The sequence below is a fragment of the Falco punctatus genome, assembly GCF_963210335.1.
Source record: "Falco punctatus genome assembly, chromosome: 2".
Classification (NCBI taxonomy): Eukaryota; Metazoa; Chordata; class Aves; order Falconiformes; family Falconidae; genus Falco; species Falco punctatus.
In genome coordinates, this window is record NC_137581.1 from 94,872,517 (window position 1) to 94,894,238 (window position 21,722).

The 21,722-nt window shown below is 40.9% G+C and overlaps 1 protein-coding gene across 4 annotated transcripts in view; it reads right to left on the reverse strand.

The window, feature by feature from the left end:
- PRPS2 (phosphoribosyl pyrophosphate synthetase 2) overlaps positions 1–21,722 on the reverse strand; it is a 64,394-nt gene that overhangs the window by 26,873 nt on the left and 15,799 nt on the right. For 2 of the 4 annotated variants that reach the window (XM_080376903.1, XM_080376901.1), the window contains exon 1: positions 2,132–12,866. In XM_080376903.1, coding sequence (XP_080233029.1) covers positions 2,132–2,253 — 122 coding nt within the window. In that variant the 5' untranslated portion in view covers positions 2,254–12,866. Of the gene's footprint in view, positions 1–1,313; positions 1,968–2,131; positions 12,867–14,403; positions 14,525–21,722 lie in introns of those variants that run through there. The other 2 variants (XM_080376902.1, XM_080376904.1) reach the window with 2 other exon arrangements.

Consider the following 21,722-nt stretch of genomic DNA (forward strand, 5'->3'; position numbering starts at 1 on the left):
GGCTGAGGGGTTAAAAAAAAACAAACAAAACAACAAACCACCACAACACCACCACCACCACCCCCCGAACTTCATTTTACAATCTCATAAGTATGGAGCAGTAGATGAAGAAAACAAAACCAAACATTTAAAGTGTTAAGGCATTTTAAGTTCATAAAAAAAAAAGTCAAAAAAAGACATCAAGCCTAACTGGTCACTGTGTTGCAACAGAAGCAACCAGAAATAATGTTTAGATTAGAGCCATTCCTCCTATCTCTACCACACTACATCCCTATTTGCCTAAGAAAATAAACTAGCACTACTAGATTAGCCAAACTACTGACATGCTGCAGTCACCACTACCTACTTGTTTAATGGCAGAGGCCAATACTGCATACCTGAAAAATCAGGTGAAATTATAAACTAAAGATTACTGTATGATGCAGCCTAGAATTTAATTAAGCCTCCTCACGAAATAAATATGCAAACTTTAGAGATAAATTTCTACCTTGGATGAAATCTAAATCAGTTAATCTCTCCTTAAAACATAGCAAATGCAGAACCAAAGATAAGTGTGTCTGGGGAATAAACATTAAAAAAATTAGAAGTTAGCAAGAAAGTCATGCAACCAAATACACAAATTAAGTTTTATCATGCAGAAAAGAGATCAAAGAGCAATAAAGTGAGTATGGGGCTGGAATGACTTGAGAGAAGATTTAAACCTTCATTTAATCAGGAATGAATAGAAGAGTTAGTGTGCAAATATTAGGTTGCATAAACACCAATGGAAGAGGGTTTATAGTAATGCCAGTGAGCATAACTAGAACAAGAGCAATTAAACTGAGAATGCAAAAACGTAGACAGACTAGAAGGACAAGCTTTGTAAGAGCAGTTTTAGAATACACCATGTTAATCTTTCAAAGGAAGCAATGAAAACACGTTTGTTTAGGAGATTCAGAACAAGAACAGATAAAAACAAACAGACAGTAACCTCAGAGACTAGCCAGCTACTTCCAGTCAGGAACTCACGTTTCAGGATCAGCTGGCAGCCAAGTCTCATACACCTATACAGAAAAGCAGCGGTACAGTCTTACCAGCTCACGGGCTGTCACCTCAAATTAAAATTCTCCATTAAAAATGAGTAAATAAAACAGGTGGGTCAGAAAGCGAAGATGACAGACTCATAAAGAGAGGCAATATTAGTAGAAAAAGCACCTGCAAGCACATTCTCAGGGAGTCAGGGGGAGCAAGCTGTCCTCACGGTGTCACACAGGGTCTTTTGCACTGTTACCAGAGGCACTTTCTGCATTTGGCTGGCCGGGAACGCAACACACCTGCACTTCCAGCAGTCAGCCAAGGCCATCGTAACAACCGTACTACCCTCATGCGGGACAACAGCTTTGGACTGGGGAGGGAAGCTGCACAGGAGCTGGAACTGCTGCACCACACACCCCCCCGGCTGCTGATACAGAATAAAGACCCGCTGCAACAAAACCTGAAGCGCGATTCGAGCCAGGCTCCTTTTCAAGTGCCTGGCCGATCACTACCACCCTGCTCTTATGCCCACTCACACACAGAGCCGGCCCAACTACAGAACCGCGCAATACACTGCAACCCTAGATCAACCCAACCTAACACCAAAACGGTTTTATCTTTACGGCGATAAAGCTGCTCAGCCGCTCGGCCAGCCGCCCGCCAAGGGCGGGATGAACCCCACGCGGCAGACAGGCCGCCTGCAGCACCCGCCACCCTCTCCCCCCACAGGAGGATGCTCTCCGCCTGCCCAGGGCCCGGGCCCCCGCCCCTCCTCCGGCCGGCTCAGCCCGAGCGAGCGGGACAGCTCCGGGGCAGCGCCGGTGCGCCTGGCCCCTCCTGCCGGCTCCGGGGAGAGGGGGGGGCGGCGGCCGGGGACGAGCGCCGGGGGCCGGGCAGGACGCGCCTGGCCGCGCCGCACCCCGCGCCCGCCCCGGGCTGCCCACTCGCGGGCCGCGCCGCCTCAGCCGCCCCGGCGGGACCCGCCGCCCGCGGGGGTGGGGCCGGAGCGCGCGCAGGTAACGCCGCGCGAGGCCGGCGGCCGGGAAAGGGGGCCCCGGCGGGGGCAGCGCCGGTGGCCGCGCGCGCCGCTCCCGGCTGCCCGCCCCGCCGCGCGCACCTGGTCTCCTGGTTGCTGAACTTCTTGGTGACCACCTTGCCCAGCTCCAGCCCCAGCCGGTCCGCCACCCGCTGGGACAGGTCGTGGTGGGAGCTGCCGCTGAACAGCACGATGTTCGGCATGGCGGGGGGGGGGGGGGGGGGGGGGGGCGAGAGCGGCCGGGGGGGCCGGGGCTGCGGCGAGAACGGGAGAGAGCGCGGGCACCCCGCCGCGGGGGCAAATAACCGGCGCCGCGGGCCCGCCCCGGCCCCGCCGCCTGCAGCGGGGAGGGGCCGGGGGCGGGGCGAGCCGGGGGCGGTGGGGGGCGCGCGGCACAGGTAGCGACGGCGGCCGTCAGCCCGGGGACGGTGTCAAGGAGGGGCGGTGCTCGGGCGGGCAGCGCCCCCTCCCCCCGCGCCCCTTCCCCGAGCCCCCGTGCCCAGGTGCGGCCCGTGCCCCCCGCAGGCCGCCAGCCGCCGCCCAGCCGCGGAGGCGGGGGTGGCCCGGGCTTTCCCTCCGCGGGCTGAGCTCTGCTGCGCTTCGCTCCGTGCCCTGATCGGGACGGAGGGAAGATCTTAGCCGGGGTTTGGCTACCTGTGCGGTTGGGTGTGTGTGGTTCCGGTGACAGACAATCGCTACATACAGCTCTGGGTAGGCATCTGTTTAGCTGGATAGATACCTAACTAGTTTTACCTACCAGAGCTGTCCTTAAGTAAGCTGCAGCCGATTCTGGATGTGCACCACTCATTTTCCATCATGTTTTTCTCGACTGTTGCTTAGAAGCAGGCTCATGCGCAAACTACTGGCAGAAAATTGAACAAAGACAAAATGGTCTTAACTTTCAGCTAGAGTTATTTTAGCTTGTGCGTATAAAAATAAACTGCATTGGATAAGTGACTTTAGAGCCACCTCCGTTAACCTGCCTTAAGCAAACCGTTGCTTTGAGGAGCACAGTCTTGAACATACATTTAAGAATGCTCTATCAGTGGGGTAATTCATGACCAGGTACACCCCACTGCTGCAGAGTTCACCTCTACAGACATTTTTAGGGCTGGTCAAAAATTCCTGTCAAAGTAATTTTTTAACTGAATACTGGATTTTCAATGAAAACTAATTTCTGTGCAGAAATTAGATTTTTTTCCCAGTCAGGAACTTTCTCCATAAAAAAAAAAAAAAATCCTAAAAGAAGAACAAATGTATGTCTGAAACTGAATATTTTAATCAACACCTGAGTCATAAGTGTTTTGGGTGGGGGAGTTAGGGGTTAATAGTTTGGGTTGTTGCCATACCCATTCTGTGTGGTAGAAACCAACCATCCAGCTGGATACTTCCACAAATCAGGGACACTTCTCGCTGCCCTAAGTATTGCATCGCTGCACAGGCAATATAAACAGGGGACACAGCTTACAGGGACAAGAACGGGAACAATAAGTGTTGTGACTTACCACACATAATTTCAGAATCTATTCCGGTGTTTGGTGCATTGCCACTATGTCAAACGTATGATGACTTACGGCCCACTCACCCCTTTGCCCTCTTTGTATTTTCTCCTTATGCAATTAAAAAGAAACGGGTTTAACTGTTAGTATTCTAGGCACATAATAGCATCTGAAAGTCAAGCCTGTGTTTCTTCCAGTTCATACATCAACAACTGATTTTGTAGGCTGTATTTTGTTCTTAGTTACTTGCAACTACAAGTTTTGCCAGCTGTCCTGATTTTGTTGTGATTTTTAATATTGGTTATTCTAAAAATTTTAGCTTCTGTGACAGGAGATCTCAGCTTCCATTAGACTGCAGGTTTCAAATCTGTGAAAAAAAATATTTGCTGGTATGACCTCAGGTTTATGAGAACTAAAGCAATGCTAGATGGAAAAGGGTAGTTTAACTTCAAAATAATGTAATAAAGGAAAACCATACTTCGCTGTAGACTCAAAACAACACTAGAATTTCTGAAATGGTCTGCAGCAGACAAGAAAACATCCTGGGCTGACAAGAGGGTTTTTTATATATGTTTGGCAGCACTGAACCCTACAGTGAAGTAGCTCGCTTGGTCAATGTCTTGACCCACTCTCTTTCCCCTCCTCCCCCGGGATATCCAGTTAAAAATCTTACCCTCACATGCAGTTTAGTATATATTCCTCTATTTGCTGGCTTAGGATACCCAAACAATGCTTTTCAGCTCACTAAAATTTTTATGCTCAACAGCTAATTAGTGTTTATCCTGTAGCTACATTATAGAAACTGCAGTCATTAAAACCAGTTGTGAAGGCTGACATACAAAAGTAGTGCTGATTGACATGCAGAGTATGATTATCTTTCATTTGGTTGTGAGAGACTGAAATAGTGGACCAGATTTCAAAAGTTTATGTCATCACCACTTGAAGCTTTCCACTATTCTAGAGAAGAAAAAAAAATAATCACTGCTTCCCCTTTTTCTCTTTTGATTAAATGAGAACAATAAGGAAACTACCTGCCTAACAGCAAAAAGTAAATCCTTCAACAGGAAATTGCTTTCTTCTTTTTTTCATGACATCGTGGGTAGAAATGGTCTTGCCTGATGTAGGATGTAGTAATCCGCAAAGAACAAGAAAATGCTGTATCCTGGTAACTAGCTGTTGGTTAAGTATTGGTCAGTTTAGCCAGGACAAGGACTGCAACAATTACTAGTCGGCTGGACTGGAGAAAACATACAATTCTGCTCCTGCAACAGAAAGCCTTTCCAGCAAAGATAGGAGAGCAATGGAGTAGTAAGAGACTTTAAAATATCAGGAGAAACTGGACTACCAAGAGGCTCTGATTTATATAAAACTGAAGAATTTTCACCCATCTTGGTTTCATTGCAGTGCACAGTTTTGCAGATCTTACCACACAGCACACTCTATGATCTTCCTTACAGTTCCCATTCTAAAAAATGTTACACCCTAAAAAATTCACTCAGAGTAACCCAGGGTCTTTGTGGTTTTGTATCACAATGACTTCTGACTGTCTTTTATTTTTTTTTCTTCTAAATTACCAAATACCTTTATGGGGGAATATCTGTTGGGGGAAAAAACCCACAGCCTTTTAAAAGAACTGACAAAATCCCTGTTGGGTCTCCAGAAACAGTCTGCATATCAAGCTGTTTTGTTCCTTCCTTTCACAGTTATAATTTGCAAAAGACTCCATTGACCAATTTCTGCTCTCAATTACAGCATTTAATTGTCAAGTGTTAGCAAATCATGGCTCTGGTTTCAAAAGAGTTGATCGTGAAAAATCTAGATTTAAAATAAACAGGTGCAGGGTATTTTTGATGTGTGTATTTTTAATATGTTAAATTTTTAAAATGTTAGCGTGCATTTGGGTCATGATTTCAAGAATTTTTCAGAATCTCCCGTAAAAAAAGTGAAAGCTACTATTTGCCTCTAATAACTTCTTTTCCCAAGGCTTTGGCTTGAAGAATAAACAGCAAATATTGGAGGCCTTGATATGGAATAGCAGCAGCTGACAGCATTACAGTCACATCTGTCCAAACGTATTATCTCTGCATTTTGAGACCTGTGATTCTATTGTCTTCAAATGCTGACCTGGTTCTCCCAAAGCTTGTTCTATCCTGCAAGTATAAAAACATAAAAAGTTGTTAAAGGAATAAGACTACTGAGAAAGCATAAAGTTTTGTCGTAAGATCCCTACAGTTGTTCCTACCACACAATTACTTAGCATGTTCTTCATGATTTTGGCCACCCACTGCTCCCAAACTGCCCTCGATGTTCCAAACTTCCACATAGCTCCAGTCATCTCCCTCCCAGCTGTCTTCAATACCTCCATTGCTTCCCTGCTTTGCTGTACGGCTTCGAATTTCTGCAGTAGTTTCTAATGTGACCTCTGGATATTTTCTGAATACTAAATATATCAGCAGCTGCTTCTCTTTCAGATCCACAGCTCTATGATACACTATTTGGCTGCTATTGAAAACTCTGATTACTTAGTTTTACTTTTCTTTGTCAGCAGATACAGCTCCTACTGCCTCACCTACTTTATTCTGTAAAGAAGCTTCTTACATATATTCTGAAGGAAGATGCTGTCAAACAGCTTTCATCAATTTCTCCTAATACACATTGTAACACACCTTCCTCAGCTCAAATCATCATCTAACAAGTGGCACCTTATACAGTGAACGATTTATGAAGAGAAAAGAAAATTTCAAACTGCAAGTTATATAAATTTAGCTGTCTACTGTATGCTTTGTTATCAGGATGTTTTTACATCAATAGCCTAGATTGTTCTTAGCCCCCTCCTTATCTCCATAGTGATGTTCTCTGCTTCTCTAACAGATTTTCTCCTAAACTACCTTTAATTGAGCAGCAGAAAATGTCTATTGGTGCTGAGCAACCTGGAAAACTCATCACTATTTTTCCAGTCTGAGCTTTGATGACTATGTTTCAACTGCAGTAAGCAATTGTTTCTTTATTCTTGTAGTTATGACAGGTTACCAAACTTACATGTATATGTCATCTCATAATGCTGCAGTTCTGCCAGACAGCTTACAAAGCACCTTTCAGTATCTTATATTTAAAAAGCTGTATCTGGCATATGTGGTTTGCCCTGAGCATGAATTTTCTGTGACATAACAGTAGCAAAAATGGTCTACTGAAAGCGTTTTTGTAGGTAGTATAGGTTTTTCCTTTCCTATGGAGGAAAGGGCCAGACTAGGTGATTTCTTAAGATCCTTTATAAATCTTATTTTCTGTAAATCTAGATTTTGTCACTGCCAGGAGTTTCTTACAGGTTTCACAATAATATAATTCTTCATCACTTTTTCCATATTAAATCATCATACAGACATGACATTTTGTTCATACATCAGTGCTTCTCTTCAACTTCAGTACTAGCATTTATGTCCATTATGGAAGTGTTTTGAATATCAGCTAAGTTAAAACATCTTTCTTCATTTGCATTTTATTTATTCTGTAGTAAATGATAAATTGACCTTGACTGGCTCTTGAAGTGGCTTCTCATGGGGAACAGCAGTGGGTTCTTCATGCAGAAGAAAGAGTTCTAAACCCTCAAGAACTGTCACGTATTAAAATCTTGTCCAGCCAGCTTTGTTACATATTTGATTCCTTCTCAAGATGAGGTCTCAGATCCTGAAGTTTTTGTTGCAGCTTATCCCTCTTAGGAAGTTCCAAGTTGAAGGAAGTAATTTACTTGATAAGAAGTGATCTGATTCCCCTTGTTTTGTCCTAACAGTTTGGACTAGGATTCTTCAATTTGTGTTTCCCAGTGAATCATGAAACATTTTAATTTTTGCACAAAGTCTCTACTACTAGATCTTTTCTCAACTTTTTCTAGGAAAACAATCACATGCTGTTTTAATTCCTCTCTTTTCAAGTGTTTACAGAACTTCCAGTTTCTGTAATACCGCTTTCTTTAATGCCTTTTCACTGTTTTTTCCTTTCTGCCATGATTTTGCCCACTTGAACTCCAAAGGAACATTGGCTCATAATCTTCATCCTTGAAAACTGCATTTCACCTCTAATACCAGGGGTTTTACCTCTGATTTCCCCAGTTAGGCAACTGCCAGTCTTCAGCATCTTCTGTGTTACCACTTGCATGAGTAAATAAAGGTAAAACAGCAGACTAATCTTAGAATTAAATACTTCTTTGTAAGTCTGTATGTAATCAAGATTGCTGTTGCTTTGCAGAACACAAGCTGTAGGGACTGCACTATTGGAGAATGAAGCATATCAGTGCTAAGCTAAAGTGGAAGCAGATTGTTGTCATCCATTCAGCTATCAGAGGCAAAAGACCAAGACTGTCCAGAAAACCATTTTCTACCCCTTTAAAAATAGCCTAGTTCAAGATAAAAGATCAAAGATTTCAGTTTCTTTTGCAAGACTAAAGCTTGTGTATTCTGCTTCAGGCTAATTTAGAAAGTTTTAGCTTGTTTTTTATGCATCTTAGTTCTAAGTCTGGGCAGCCATAGGACTCCAGCTTAGCCTGCAAGCCTGTCTGTTTATTCTCTGCTCTAATCTTCTACTAAATCAACATATCACCATGCTGTGTCTCAATTCTGTCAAATCACATTTTCCAAAAGAAAACCATTCTGCATGGACATTTTTGACTGGTAAAAGATAAGGAAGCAAGCAAGAGAAGGAAAGAGATCGTGATCTGAGACTGCACTCTTTCATGTCATACTTCACAACCACAGGCATTTGCTTTTGGCTCTAGTCAGAGGCAGAACATCAGATATCTCTGTCAGATTTGGTCTGACCCAGTATAGCCTTTCTCATGTTGTTATGTTCTTGTGTTCTGACAGCACAGAAATCCAGAGTGCCACATCGAACTGAAGAAAAGTGTCCCTGAAAGCAGACAGCCCCTGGTCTGTTTTGAAAGTCACAGGGTAGATCACTGTGATGTCTGTGATGCTCATTCTACTAACATTATTGAACTACTTCTATTTCAAAGGCAAGATCACCCATTCAGTTTACATAGGCTTTCCATCAGCTTTCGATTAAACTTGCTACAGGAAGTTTTTAGGAGCTGTCTTGTAGTTTCTCTGGCTGTGGTTATGCAATGAGACCCAAGAGGACTTCCTTGCTTCCACATCTGAGTGAATATTCCATGTCAGGACAAGATCTGCAAGTGGACCACTGATTATCAGCTACCTCTTGATAAAAAAATCAAGCACACTGTAAGAAGAGATCTGAAGTACACTCTAAAAACAAACCAGGACCAAAGAAGAACCCATCTATTAGCGAGTCAAAACTTCCCTTCTCTTTCCTGTTCCCACAGTATAATTGCTATGAATACTGCTAGTTATTTAAGAAATGTGCACAGAATCTTGATGTAACACCAGACAATAATATAAAAAGATTAACAAAGTAGAGCAGAAATAAAAATGAGAAAAATACTTTTGCTGAATCTGAAATTAAGTATCCCTACAATGTTGCTATAATCACACACACAAAAATAATACAAACCAAATTAAAATTAAATTAATTTCTTTGATATTCAGAAAAGTCTTCTACTGAAGATTCTTTAAAGCTTTTTGTAATATTTGGGGAAAAACCCCACAAAAAATACCTTTTACCTACCTATGTATTCTTTCCAAGTATTTACAGTTATTACTGCAATTCTAACTAAGGATTTAGCAGACCGGAAAAATACTTCTCCATATATATCTTGAAGAATGATGAATCATCTCCACCATAGTGTTATTAGTTGAGACAGCTGTACAAGTTGACTGTTCTACTCAAAACTGATGTGAGAAATATTTTCTTCACTAGATAAAGACAGGCATGCAAATCAGGTTTCACTAACACTGGCATAACAAGTACCAAGGATTAAAAATTACATGAAACCTAGAAAGACTTGGTACTCCTAATCCACTGTAAAAGTCACTCTGTCTTTGAAATGTTTCTTCATGTTGCCTGTCTTCATATACAAACCAAACAAAGTGAAAGCTGCATCACTAGTGTTTAGTCCTTTTTGATTATTCCAAGCTGATTTCAATGATAGCTTCATTAGTTATGTTCAGGATTGGACACACTTACTTTGTTATTACTCCAGGGAGAAATCACAGTAGCTTGTGTTTATTAGCTTCATTCTCATGAAAAACAAACTCTTTCTTCCCCCGTGATCGGGTGCCAACTTATCATGAGGTGGAAAGGAGAGTGAGATTGATATAGAAGCGCTGACTGCTATGGTGCTTGCATTCCCAAGTTATGTGAACTAGGAGCTGCCATGGGCTTGCTGAGACTGCCAGTTGGACTGCTAACCTCCTTAGTGAAAGGGTCATTAATCTGTAAGGATGACATATATGTAGAGAACATTTCTATTTTAAAGTAGACCTACTTAGGTGTTGAATGCTATATCACAATTGCTATGGGACATGGATTGTTTAAAAAAAAAAACAACTGACAAAAAGAATTTATTAAAATAGACTTAAAAATACAGCAGCTATTCCCACAGAGCTTGGCAACTGTACAACTGAGTACAGTTGCTTCACACTCTAAAAGTTTCCTCCAAGATTAGAAGGAACTAGAAACTTTCATATGTATATGTGCAAGTTTGCCATACATATGAATTATAGCTGCAAAAGCTGAAAGCATTGGTCATGCAGGTCCAAAAAACATATCTACATCAATGAGGTCTTGCAAAGACTTTAGATACTTTAACATGCTAAAAAATCTGGAGCCTTTACTAGGAAAAAAAAAAGTTATAAATGAGGGGAAAAAAGTATATGTATACAAAACTGCTTCAAATCATCCACACATTAATGTTCACTTCTATTATGAGGCTAAACAGAGAGGAATGAATATTGAAAAAGTGCAATATGTCAGTGCATATTTGTTTCTGAAATTATTTTAAAACATTATAAATCTCTCAGTAGTTTTGTTTCAACATAATGGTATAATAATATCAGGTCCTAAAAGTATTACGTGGGTTTGGTTTCTGATCATGTCCTGTATCCTGACTTCAAATTATGCATGAAGTTCTGCTCTAATATTCTATGAAGCTTATTAATGAATAAAATTACTCAGAAATAAAAAACATAATAATGCATCAGTTGAGGATTGGATGAGGATATGATTTGGATGAACGTTAAAGCTGTGTATATAAATATACTTGCCTTGTGTTCAAAGTCCATTTTCATCAAATCATTCTCCAAGGTTCATGTATTATTTATATCAAAAGAGGATTCTGTATTTTCAAATCTTCTTTAAAATCTTTAAATACTTTAAAAATCTTTAAATCTTCTAATTTTTTCCCTCTGCAAGTCCTGTAAACTTGTTTCCTGTTTCCTGTTCATCTTTATGGAACCATCTCAAAGAAAAAGGAAAATAAGGTACGTATGGTTAAAAAGAAATGGACAAAAACCTGAAGCCATTTCTTGCCAAGATGAAATTCACAGTAACAGGGATCTCCTGGGTTCTCCAAGAAATAAGAGAAAACAATATCCACGCTCAGCCCCTTTAACTGTCTTGTTCCTAAATTTCTCTTGAGTAGCTATATTGGAACCTCCACAGACCTCCATTAATTTGATCATTATATCCATGGACATGATTGCAGCCCTGACTTCTGCCTTTATATCTTCCTAATGGTAATGGTGGCCATGATTTGACCAGGCTTAATGAAATTTGTTTCTTTCTACCCTTAGCTAAGAAGCCTTAGTTAACCAATGATCAAAACAGGTTCCAAGACACAACACTAGAAGTAACTAAAGATCTTCTGATGATTATAATACTGGTATCTCAAAGGGAGACGGAGAGTCCACAACACCTCAGACCTTAGTTGAACAGTGCTTGATCAATGTTTAATGGTTAAGTATTTGAGATGGTGCTTTCTATGCAGTTTTAAATCCTGATCTTGTTGATTTTTTACTGGGAAAAGAAGAAAAGTTACTGAAAATTGTACTTTTAAATGTAACAGTGTTTCAGACGTGGTAAATCTGTGAACAGAGTTCTACAGAAAGACATGTCAAGTTAAAGATATGTACAGGTGTAGATGGTATAGATGTGTCCTGTTGACTACAGAGCAAAAATGCAAGACAGTGGAAATACTATTAAGGTTCATGTCAAGAATGTGTATATTGTCTGTGAAGCTCAAGAAGAGATCAGACACAGGCTTGTTTAACCACAAAAATCTGTGAAGTATTAATCAGGAGGAGGAGGGATTCTTCAAACTGTCATCAGAAGTCTAAATAGGCAGCACCAAATGATACCTGGTGTCACTAAATCTATTGGAAAAACAAATGTACAGGGTACACTAATCTTACAGACCAGCAAATGAAACCCATTCTAGAATTTTCCTTTGCACCGAGGCAAAGTAGCATGTAATTAAGTAAATCTCTTAGATTCCAAAACAGCGTCTGTGTGCAAACTCCCTATTGGTAATGACCCCCAAAATGATGATCTGCCAAATTGCCCCCGAGAAGTATTTGGGGAAAGCACTAGCTGGAAGGGCCAATCTCACAGCAGGACACAGTTTAACAGTTTGTTAGCATAAAGGATCATGTTCTAAAGGTCAGCAGTAATCTCAGGCATGCTGAATCTCCTAGCACAGCACAGTTATTCCAGAAAGTTCTTATGGCAATGTTTTCTCCCTTGCCCTGTCCTCCCCACCACCACCACCCCACCCCCACCTCGCAAACTAGAAGATACTCATGAAGTGGCTATATTCAATTTGATTTTCACCAGAAAATGACTGAAAACTTAAAGGCGGGAAGCAAGCTTAGTGAAAGTGAATGAGAAGAGTTTATTATTGTAAGAAGAGGAATGAGTTAAAAGATTAGAAGAAAAAAAAGCCACACTGTAACCCACTCAAGGATCTGGCAGATGGAGTCCTCTGGAAATTTAATTTAGATGACAGAACACTGCCAGGAAGGTAGCAGTAACTGAAAAGGTCTATAAATGGAGAACAGAAAACCTCTCTGATGCAAGACAGAAAGCAAAGATAAGAAATCACTGTGGCTGTACCAAGAGTGTTACAAGATGAGAATTAAAGAGAAATCATGCAAGGCACAAAGACATCCTTCCATAAGTATGAAGGAATCATATAAAGGATTAACACACAGGGGTAAAGTCAGAAGGGTTAAGGGCTATAGCAAGGGTTCAAAAAACAAGAAGGGAAAGAAGGGAAAGAAGGGAAAGAAAGGAAAGAAGGGAAGAAAGGAAAGAAGGGAAAGAAGGGAAGAAAGGAAGAAAGGAAGAAAAGAAAGGAAGGAAGAAAGGAAGAAAGGAAGAAGGAAAGAAGGAAAGAAGGAAAGAAAGAAAGAAGGAAGGAAAGAAAGAAGGAAAGAAAGAAGGAAAGAAAGAAGGAAAGACAAGAAGGAAAGACAAGAAGAAAGGAAGGAAGGAAGGAAGAAAGCAAGAAAGACAAAGAAAAAAGGAAGGAAGGAAGAGAGAGAAAGAAAGAGAAAAAGGAAAGAAAGGAAGGAAGAAAGAAAGAAGGAAAGAAAGAAAGGAAGGAACAAACGAACAAAGAAAAGAATGGAAGGAAGAAAGGAAGAAAGAAAGAGAGAGAAAGAAAAGAAAGGAAAGAAAGAAAAGAAGGAAAGAGAAAAAAGAAAGGAAGGAAGGAACAAACGAAGAAAAGGAAGAATGGAAGAAAAAGAAAAAGAAAGGAAAAGATAAAAAAACAAAAAAGAAAAAGAAAAGAAAGGAAGGAAGAAAGAAAGAAGGAAAGAAAGAAAGGAAGGAACAAACGAACAAAGAAAAGAATGGAAGGAAGAAAGGAAGAAAGAAAAAAGGAAGGAAGGAAGAAAGAGAGAAAGAAAAGAAAGGAAAGAAAGAAAAGAAGGAAAGAGAAAAAAGAAAGGAAGGAAGGAACAAACGAAGAAAAGGAAGAATGGAAGAAAAAGAAAAAGAAAGGAAAAGAAAAAAAAAAACAAAAAAAGAAAAAGAAAAGAAAGGAAGGAAGAAAGAAAAAACAAGAAAGAACAAAAGAAAAAGAAAAGGAAGGAAGGAAGAAAGAAAAAAGATAGGAAAGAAAGGGAAGAAAGAGAAACAGAAAGAAAGAAGGAAAGAAAGAAAAAAGGAAGGAAGGAAGAAAGGAAGAATGGAAGTAAGAAAAAAAGGAAGAAAAAGAAAAAGAGAAAAAGGAAGGAAGAGAAAGAAAGAAAGAAAGAAAAAAAAAGAAAGAAAAGGAAGGAAGAAAGAAAAAGAAAACAAGAAAATAAAGGAAAAGAAAGAAAAGGAAGGAAGAATGGAAGGAAGAAAGGAAAGAAGGAAAGAAGAAAGGAAAGAAAGAAAAAAAGAAAAAAATAGAAAGGAAAGGAAGGAAGGAAGAAAAAAGAAAACAAGAAAGAAAGAAAGAAAAAGAAAAGGAAGGAAAAAAGAAAGGAAAGAAAAAGAAAGAAAGAGAAAACAAAGAAAACAAGAAAGAGAAAGAAAAAGTAAGGAAGAAAGAAAGAAAAAAGGAAGGTAGGAAGGAAGGAAGATAGAAAGAAAAAGAAAAAGGAAAAAGAGAAAGAAAGAAGAAAGAAAGAAAGGAAAAGGAAGGAAGGAAGGAAAGGAAGTAAGGAAGTAAGGAATGAAGGAAAAGAAAGAAGGAAAGAAAGAAAGGAAAAGGAAGGAAGGAAGGAAGAAAGGAAGAAAGGAAGAAAGGAAGGAAGGAAGGAAGGAAGGAAGGAAGGAAGAAAGAAAAGAAAGAAAAAGAATGAAAGAAAGAAAGAGAGAAAAAGAATGAAAGAAAGAAAGAGAGGAAGGAAGAAAGGAAAAAAATAAAGAGCTAAAGAAAGAAAGAAAGAAAGAAAAGAAAGAAAAAAGAAAGAAAGAAAGGAAGAAAAAAGAAATACAAGCACATTTGCTTACCAGGAAAGGAAGTGCTTATATCTGCTGACTGTCATGGAAACCAAGGGAAAAAATTAGGTCTTTCTTTTCCGTGTCAGGACTCTGATGATCAGCTCATTTCCAATGGTTGAAAGGGATTGCTCTGCACAGAACAGAGAAGAGAGTGGAGAGATAGAGAAGCAAATTCAAATGGCCAAATGTAAACATTACTAGAAAGTAAAATGCTTTTGACACAGTCTTCCATAGTATCCTTATAGCTAAGATAGTGAGATGTGTACTTCTGGGGTGTGTGTTAGGGTGATTGGAATATTGCTTTGCTCATTAGGCTCAGAGGTTTGTGGTCAACTGTGCAAAGTTCAGCTGGCAGCTGATTACCTGCTGCTTACCTTAGGGATCAATACTGCAATATTGATCTAGTACAGATCTAGAATAACTAGAACTACTAAAACTGTTTTATTTCTTTCTTAACAATCTGAACAATGGGACAGAGGTACGCACTCAGGTAGTTCATGAACAATACCAAATTGAGGAGAGTGGTTGATATGCTGGAGGGCAGGCCTGCTATTCAGAGGCGCCTCAACAGGCATAGAAATGTACCACCAGGAACCTCAGGACATCAGCAAAGGTAAATGGCCTGCACCTGGACACCAAGAAGCCCAGGCACCAGTACATGCTGGGGACTGAACAGCTACAACACAGCTTTAAAGAAGATGACCTGGAGTTCCTGGTGAACGACAAGTTGCATATGAGCCATGAATGCACCTGTGGCAAAGGCAGCGGGTGCCATCCTGGGCTGCATTATCAGGAGTGTGGCCAGCAAGCCAAGGCAAGAGTCTCCCTCCTCCTCTCCTCAGCACTTCGGAGACCCCTTCTGGGGTGATGTGCAGAGCTTTGAACTCCCTGGTACAGGAAAGACACTGACATGCTGGAGTGCATCCAGCGGAGAGCCACCAGGGTGGTTAGACGGCCAGCACACACGATGGAAAGGGAGAGGGTGAGAGAACTGCGCTGGTCCAGCTCAAAGACGACAGAGAGATATGCCTGCTGTCTCCAGCCACCTGCTGGGAGATGACAGAGATGGTGGAGCCAGAGTCTTTTCAAAGGTGCACAATGATAGGAGGAGAAGCAATGGATACAAGCTGGAATGCGGGGAAATCTGATTAGAGACAGGAAAACTTATTTCACCTTGGGGTGGTCCAACACTGAAACAGGTTGCCCGGAGAGGCTGTGAAATCTTTGTCCTTGGAGATACTCAAAACTCAAAAAGACCCTGAGCAACTCAGTGTAATTTGATCTACTTCAGAAAGGAGACTGGAGTAGATGACCCCCAAAAGTCCCTTAAAACATACATGATTCTATGATTATGAAAAAGTGCTGATTGCTTTTGAAGGCAATCAAGAGATGGATGTGCTAAATACCTGAAAGAAACCATCCCTTTCCTTTCTCAGAAACTGTTTCCTTTGAAAACTATTAACGTGCCTGCAGTAGAAACTCGTATTTTTTCCAGATTCTAAGTAGATTTCAAATCAAATCGTAACATAAAAATAATTTCTTCAAGGTGGCAAAACCTTGGTATTCCTATGTTCTGACTCCTCCCTACCTGTCAAAACATAATGGCAATAAAAATGAAGCCATAACAAGCCTAACATGTAGAAGAGGTAAAATCACCTTTTCCAGCAGCCTGAAAATTAGAGGTCTTGTCACCACTTGAAATTATTCTTGGTCTATAAGCATCCAGAGGAGTTTCTTTGCTTAAGGGAGAAACCTTTTTGCTACTGTTTTACACTTCATTAGGAATCTTTTACCCATTTCCAATAGTTCACATCACCTTTACAGCATGGAAGGGTCTCTGTGCTGAGGACTTAGAATTGGTCCATTAATTTAGATTTTCTAGTTACAGAATTAATGTTCTGCACCCAAGTACTTTATCAGTGACAGGGGCTACTGAAATAATAAGCACCCCATAAAACTAAACTACAGTACTCCCAAGGCTACAGTGGGGATTGGAGAACTCCTTAATATTTATTTGTTTCCTAAAGGTTTGCCCCGTTTAAAATACATTCAGACACTTCTGTCCAGTAAACCAAAGGCCATAAGTAAGGGCAAAACAAACCTGCTGCTAAGGCTGGTCTGGTTTCTGTAGGTATAAAAATTCTGAATTTTACCCAGTGCTGGCAATCTACAGCAAGACTACAGAAAAAAGGACCGATTTTCTTTCTCCAGACCTGAGTGTAATTCCTTGTGTACAAGGTTTCACTTTCTGCCATCAGGTCTTACACAGTTCCAAAACCTAGTTTTATTCTGTCATTCTTTGCCCCATTTTTTAATGATACGAACAAAAATAAACTATACGTGGTTTTCTTTAAGGTAAAGTGACTTTATACTTTTCAGCCCTAGTATTCTTACTGTTTGGCTTAAACATTCTTGTAAAAAGGAGAACCTAACCTCTACTTGTAATTGAGGAGAAAACACATTGTTATTTCATGAAGAACTCCACTGAAAATACAAGGTTGGAAATGGTCACAAGTACAACTGAATAACAGCAGAGGCAGGCTTTAATTGCCTTGGAAGATGGGTGCATTATAACAGCTGCTCTAAAGATTTTTTGTATGTCTTCATATTTCCAACTATTTTTCACTTTCACAGTATACGCGTCTTTTCCTCCATTTTTATCATTTTCCCTTCACATAGTAGTCTGATGTTCCATACTCTGATCTGGGTCTGATCACAGCTGTATGCATATTCCATTTCAGTAGCACTCTGTAAAAGAGACAGAGAAGCAAGGCAATAAACAACTTTTTTTCATTAAATAAATTGTAACCTGATGTGATGCCTTGGCAATATCTCATTTTTTTCACATTTTCAGAGCTAAATTCTTGACTCCAAGGTCTATGGGACAAGGCTACTGTTTTCTCCTTATTTATAGTACAAAAGTTGTACATTATGGACATTATATAAGTCACAACTATCATGACCTGAATTTTGTGATTTTCTTCTGGATTAACTGTGGAATTTCATGCAAAAAGTTTACGTGGTTCAGCTAAGCTCTTTAAATCACCCCTCCCCCTAGATAAAAAAATATCAAATGCAACAGTTCCACAAATGGACATGGACAGAACAATCATCTCATTATGGAGAGTACACTGTGTTCTCATGAGAAAGAAGCATGCCTGTTTTCTTTGAGTGTTTCAGCCGAGGCTGGTATGTGCTGTTCCTTTCTATAGGAGGAACCGGTCTCAGCTTTTTGTCGATCCTGAAGGAGGAGTAGAAGATCACTGCCATCGCACAGCTCTGTAAATCTGCTTGCTTAAGTTTTTTTGTGGGTTTTTTTGTTTTGTTTTCCTTGAAAGGCAGAATAATCCTTAGGGCACTGAATAAGAGTTTTAGTTCCAAACAATATTGTTTTATTTTTTCCAATATCCTTAAAAGCAGGGGAAGGTGATACATCCCTTCCTTTCCTTCTCCTGCACAACCTGCTAATTCTGCCTCCGGCCACCAGATAACTCAGCAAAAGGGCACTGAGGAAAATGTGGCCACTTGTCCCACCTCTATAGAGATGAAGTATACAGAGGGTACACATGAAGTGTGAGATATGGAAGAGGACCTACCAAGGAGAGAATGCAACTTTTATTTCTATTTTTACCCTTTGCAAAAACGTTCTAGTATTAGTAAAAGAACATTTATAAGGCCTTCAAAAGCCTCTGGAGTATGTAGGAACAACATATATATTGCTTTTTGGGTTTTTTTGCAGGCAGGTCTAAAGCTTATACCTGGAAGTAGCCTCAGATTAAAATATTAAAATATCAATCCAATTTTATTGCTAGGAGTATCTTAATTTAGTCTGTTGGGAGCATGGAGTTCTTCAGTGATCTTCTAAAGGCAGTTTCAGGCACTGTATTGTCTTACCTATTTTTAATCTTATGCAAATATTTAAATTTGATTTTTATGTATATAATTATACCACAGTCAGATTAGAATGTCCCAATTGCTATTCTATGATGTTCTGGCACGGTAGTTTGTGATACTGTAAAAGAAGCAGTATTTAGGATTCAGATGATAAAACTCTGGATCATCTCCAAGAGGATCCTCTTAGGCCCATTTCAAACCTACTGACTTGTTATTCTGCAAAGGTCATTTTAGATTCAAGTAGTACTCAGTTCACATCATGTTTAACAAGAGAAGAGCAATATTAAAGTAATTGTTACCCACAGTGCAGAGACTGAGAATGAATGAAAACAAAAAGGAATGGAAAGGAGACTCTTAAAATCAGAGAATCATAGAATCTTTTAGGTTGGAAAAGACCTTTGAGATCATCAAGTCCAACTGTTAACCACGGACTGCCAAGTCCACCACTAAACCATGTCTCTGAGCACCACATCTACGTGATTTTTAAACACCTCCAGGGATGGTGATTCCACCATGTCCCTGGGCAGCCTGTTCCAATGCTTCACCACCCTTTCAGTGAAGAAATATTTCCTGACATTCAATCTAAACCTCCCGGGGTGCAACTCAAGGCTGTTTCCTCTTGTCCTGTTGCTAGCTATCTGGGAGAAGAGACCAACAATCTCCTTTCATTTAGTTGTAGACAGCAGTAAGATCCCCTTAAGAGAAGAGTCTTCTCTTCTCCAGACTAAACAACCCCAGTTCCCTCAGCTGCTCCTCGTAAGACTTGTGCTCCAGACCCTTCACCAGGTTTGTTGCTCTTCTCTGGACACGCTCCAGCACCTCAGTGTCCCTCTTGCAGTGAGGGGCCCAACTCTGAACACAGCATTCGAGGTGCAGCCTCACCAGTGCCAGGTAAAGGGAGACAATCAGTTCCCTAGTCCCGCTGGCCACACTCTCTCTGGTACAAGCCAGGATGCTGTTGGACTTCTTGGCCACCTGGGCACACTGCTGGCTGATGTCCAGCTGACTGTCAACCAACACCTCCAGTTCTTTTTCCACCAGGCAGCTTTCCAGCTGCTCTTCCCCAAGCCCGTAGCATTGTGTGGGGTTGTTGTGACCCAAGTGCAGGACCCAGCACTGAGCCTTGTTGAACCTCATACAACTGGCCTCGGCCTATCAGTCCAGTCTGTCCAGATCCCCCTGCAGAGCCTTCCTACCCTCAAGCAGATCAACAGTCCCGCCCAACTTTGTGTCAGCTGTAAATTTACTGAGGGTGCACTCAATCTCCTCATCCAGATTCTTGGTAAAGATATTGAACAGGACTGGCCCCAGTGCTGAGCCCTGGGGAACACCAGTTGTGACCAGCTGCCAGCTGGATTGAATTTCATTTACTACCACTCGTTGGACTCAGCCATCCAGACGGCTTTTAACCTAGCGTAGAGTACACCCATCCAAGCCATGAGCAGCCAGTTTCTCCAGGAGAATGCCGTGGGAAATGGTATCAAAGGCTTTACTAAGGTCCACGTAGACAACATCCACAGCCTTTCCCTCAACCGCTGGGCCAGTGATTTTGTCGTAGAAGGAGATCAGGTTTGCCAGGCAGGACCTGCCTTTCATAAACCCCTGCTGGCTGGGTCTGATCCCCCCATTGTTCTGCACATGCTGTGTGATGGCATTCAAGATTATCTGCTCTGTAACTTTCCCTGGCACCGAGGTTAGGCTGACAGCCCTGTAGTTCCCCAGATCCTCCTTCCAGCCCTTCTTGTAGATGGGCATCACTTTGGCTGACCTCCAGTCTTGTGGGACCTCTCCAGTTTCCCAGGATTGTCGTAAATGTTGGAGAGTGGCTTGGCAAGCTCCTTTTCCAGCTCCCTCGGTACCCTTGGGTGGATTCCATCCGGCCCCATAGACTTGTGCCTAAGTGGAGCAGCAGGTCATTAACCGTTTCCTCCTGGGTTGTGGGAGCTTCATTCTGCTCCTTTTCATCCCTGTCTTCCAGCTCAGGTGGCTGAGTACCCTGAGGGTAACTGCTTTTACTATTAAAGACTGAGGCAAAGAAAGCATTAAGTACATCAGCCTTTTCCTCGTCCTTTCTGGCAATGTTCTCGGCTGCATCCAATAAAGGATGAAGATTATCCTTAGCCCTCCTTTTGTCTGTAATGTATTTGAAAGTACATGAAGGGAAAAGGGAACCAAAAAAGGAAGGAGAAACACTGCTGAAACCTCCATTCCTAGGTTTCAAGAAAAAAAGGTTACCTCTAATTCTCAACAATGATTTGCAGACCACTTGTTTGGATCATAATATACCAGAAAGCCCTGCAAGACTAAGCCCTTTAAACTTGCCTGTATTATTTATCTTCTTCAGTCACTGAGATTCAGCAGGTCAAATGCCTGTTTATGAGAGCCTAAAGGGATCATTAAAAGCAAAATTAGTCAGCAAGCTTGTTGTAGCAAGTTAAAAATTAGCTACTTTGTGGGTCAAATTGCAAGACAAGCAGAAAAAAAGAATGCAAATTTTATGTGTAACCAATGAATTCTTTAATGCACTCAGTGAGACACAAACACAGACTGCCCAGTACTCCTCTGTGGAACCCAGTTCTTTCCTTGGAGGTAACAACATGCTGATAAAACTAGTAGGAAGTGTAGCTTGATTCTCTCACAAGTTATCTTCATTAATTTCAGATCCAAGAAATTGCAGCTGAGCTCTGGAAACTAAATTAGGTTCTTCCAGCTCTGTAATACTGCTTCTGAAGCTCTTATCTATGCCCTTATCTACACCTAAAATGTTTCCAGATGATCCAACCAGCTTTATGAACACTGATAAAGAGAACACCACAAATATTCCGGAGTGCTCTTCATCAAGAGTATTTTTGTTCAAGGGACATATCCTGTGTGAGTGTGTGTGTGAAATCACATGCAAACAGAACAAATTCATTTTGTAAACATAGTTATTACATATGGATGGAGCTGATATAATGCCCCATCCACTACACCAGAGATTCTTATTCAAGCATGCAGTGCAAAACAAAAAACTGCTGTCACAGGAGCAATGGTGGGACACATATTGTGGTTATACCCAAAGCAGGTTCAGAATCATCAAAATCACAAGAAACAATGAATCTGAATTTTGCCTCATGATGGCTTTGACCACTGGACTACAAAATATAAAGACATCTGCTTTCTTCCCAGTCAGTGATGCTTGGTGTTTCTAAACCTGAACGCTTTTCTTAGCAGAATTAGAAAACTTGACCCTTATTCACAAATTGTTTTAAGATAGTGCAATGTATTTACTGCTTTTGGCAGATACTGAGTCTTATACATACTTATGCATACCTCTACTTGTTTTTACTGTTAGAGCAAAGAAAGCATGTACAATTTTTGAATTTCAAAATCAGAAAACAAACCTTCACAACCTCCTATCTCCACAGAGAAACGTATCTCTTCTGATTCTTTCT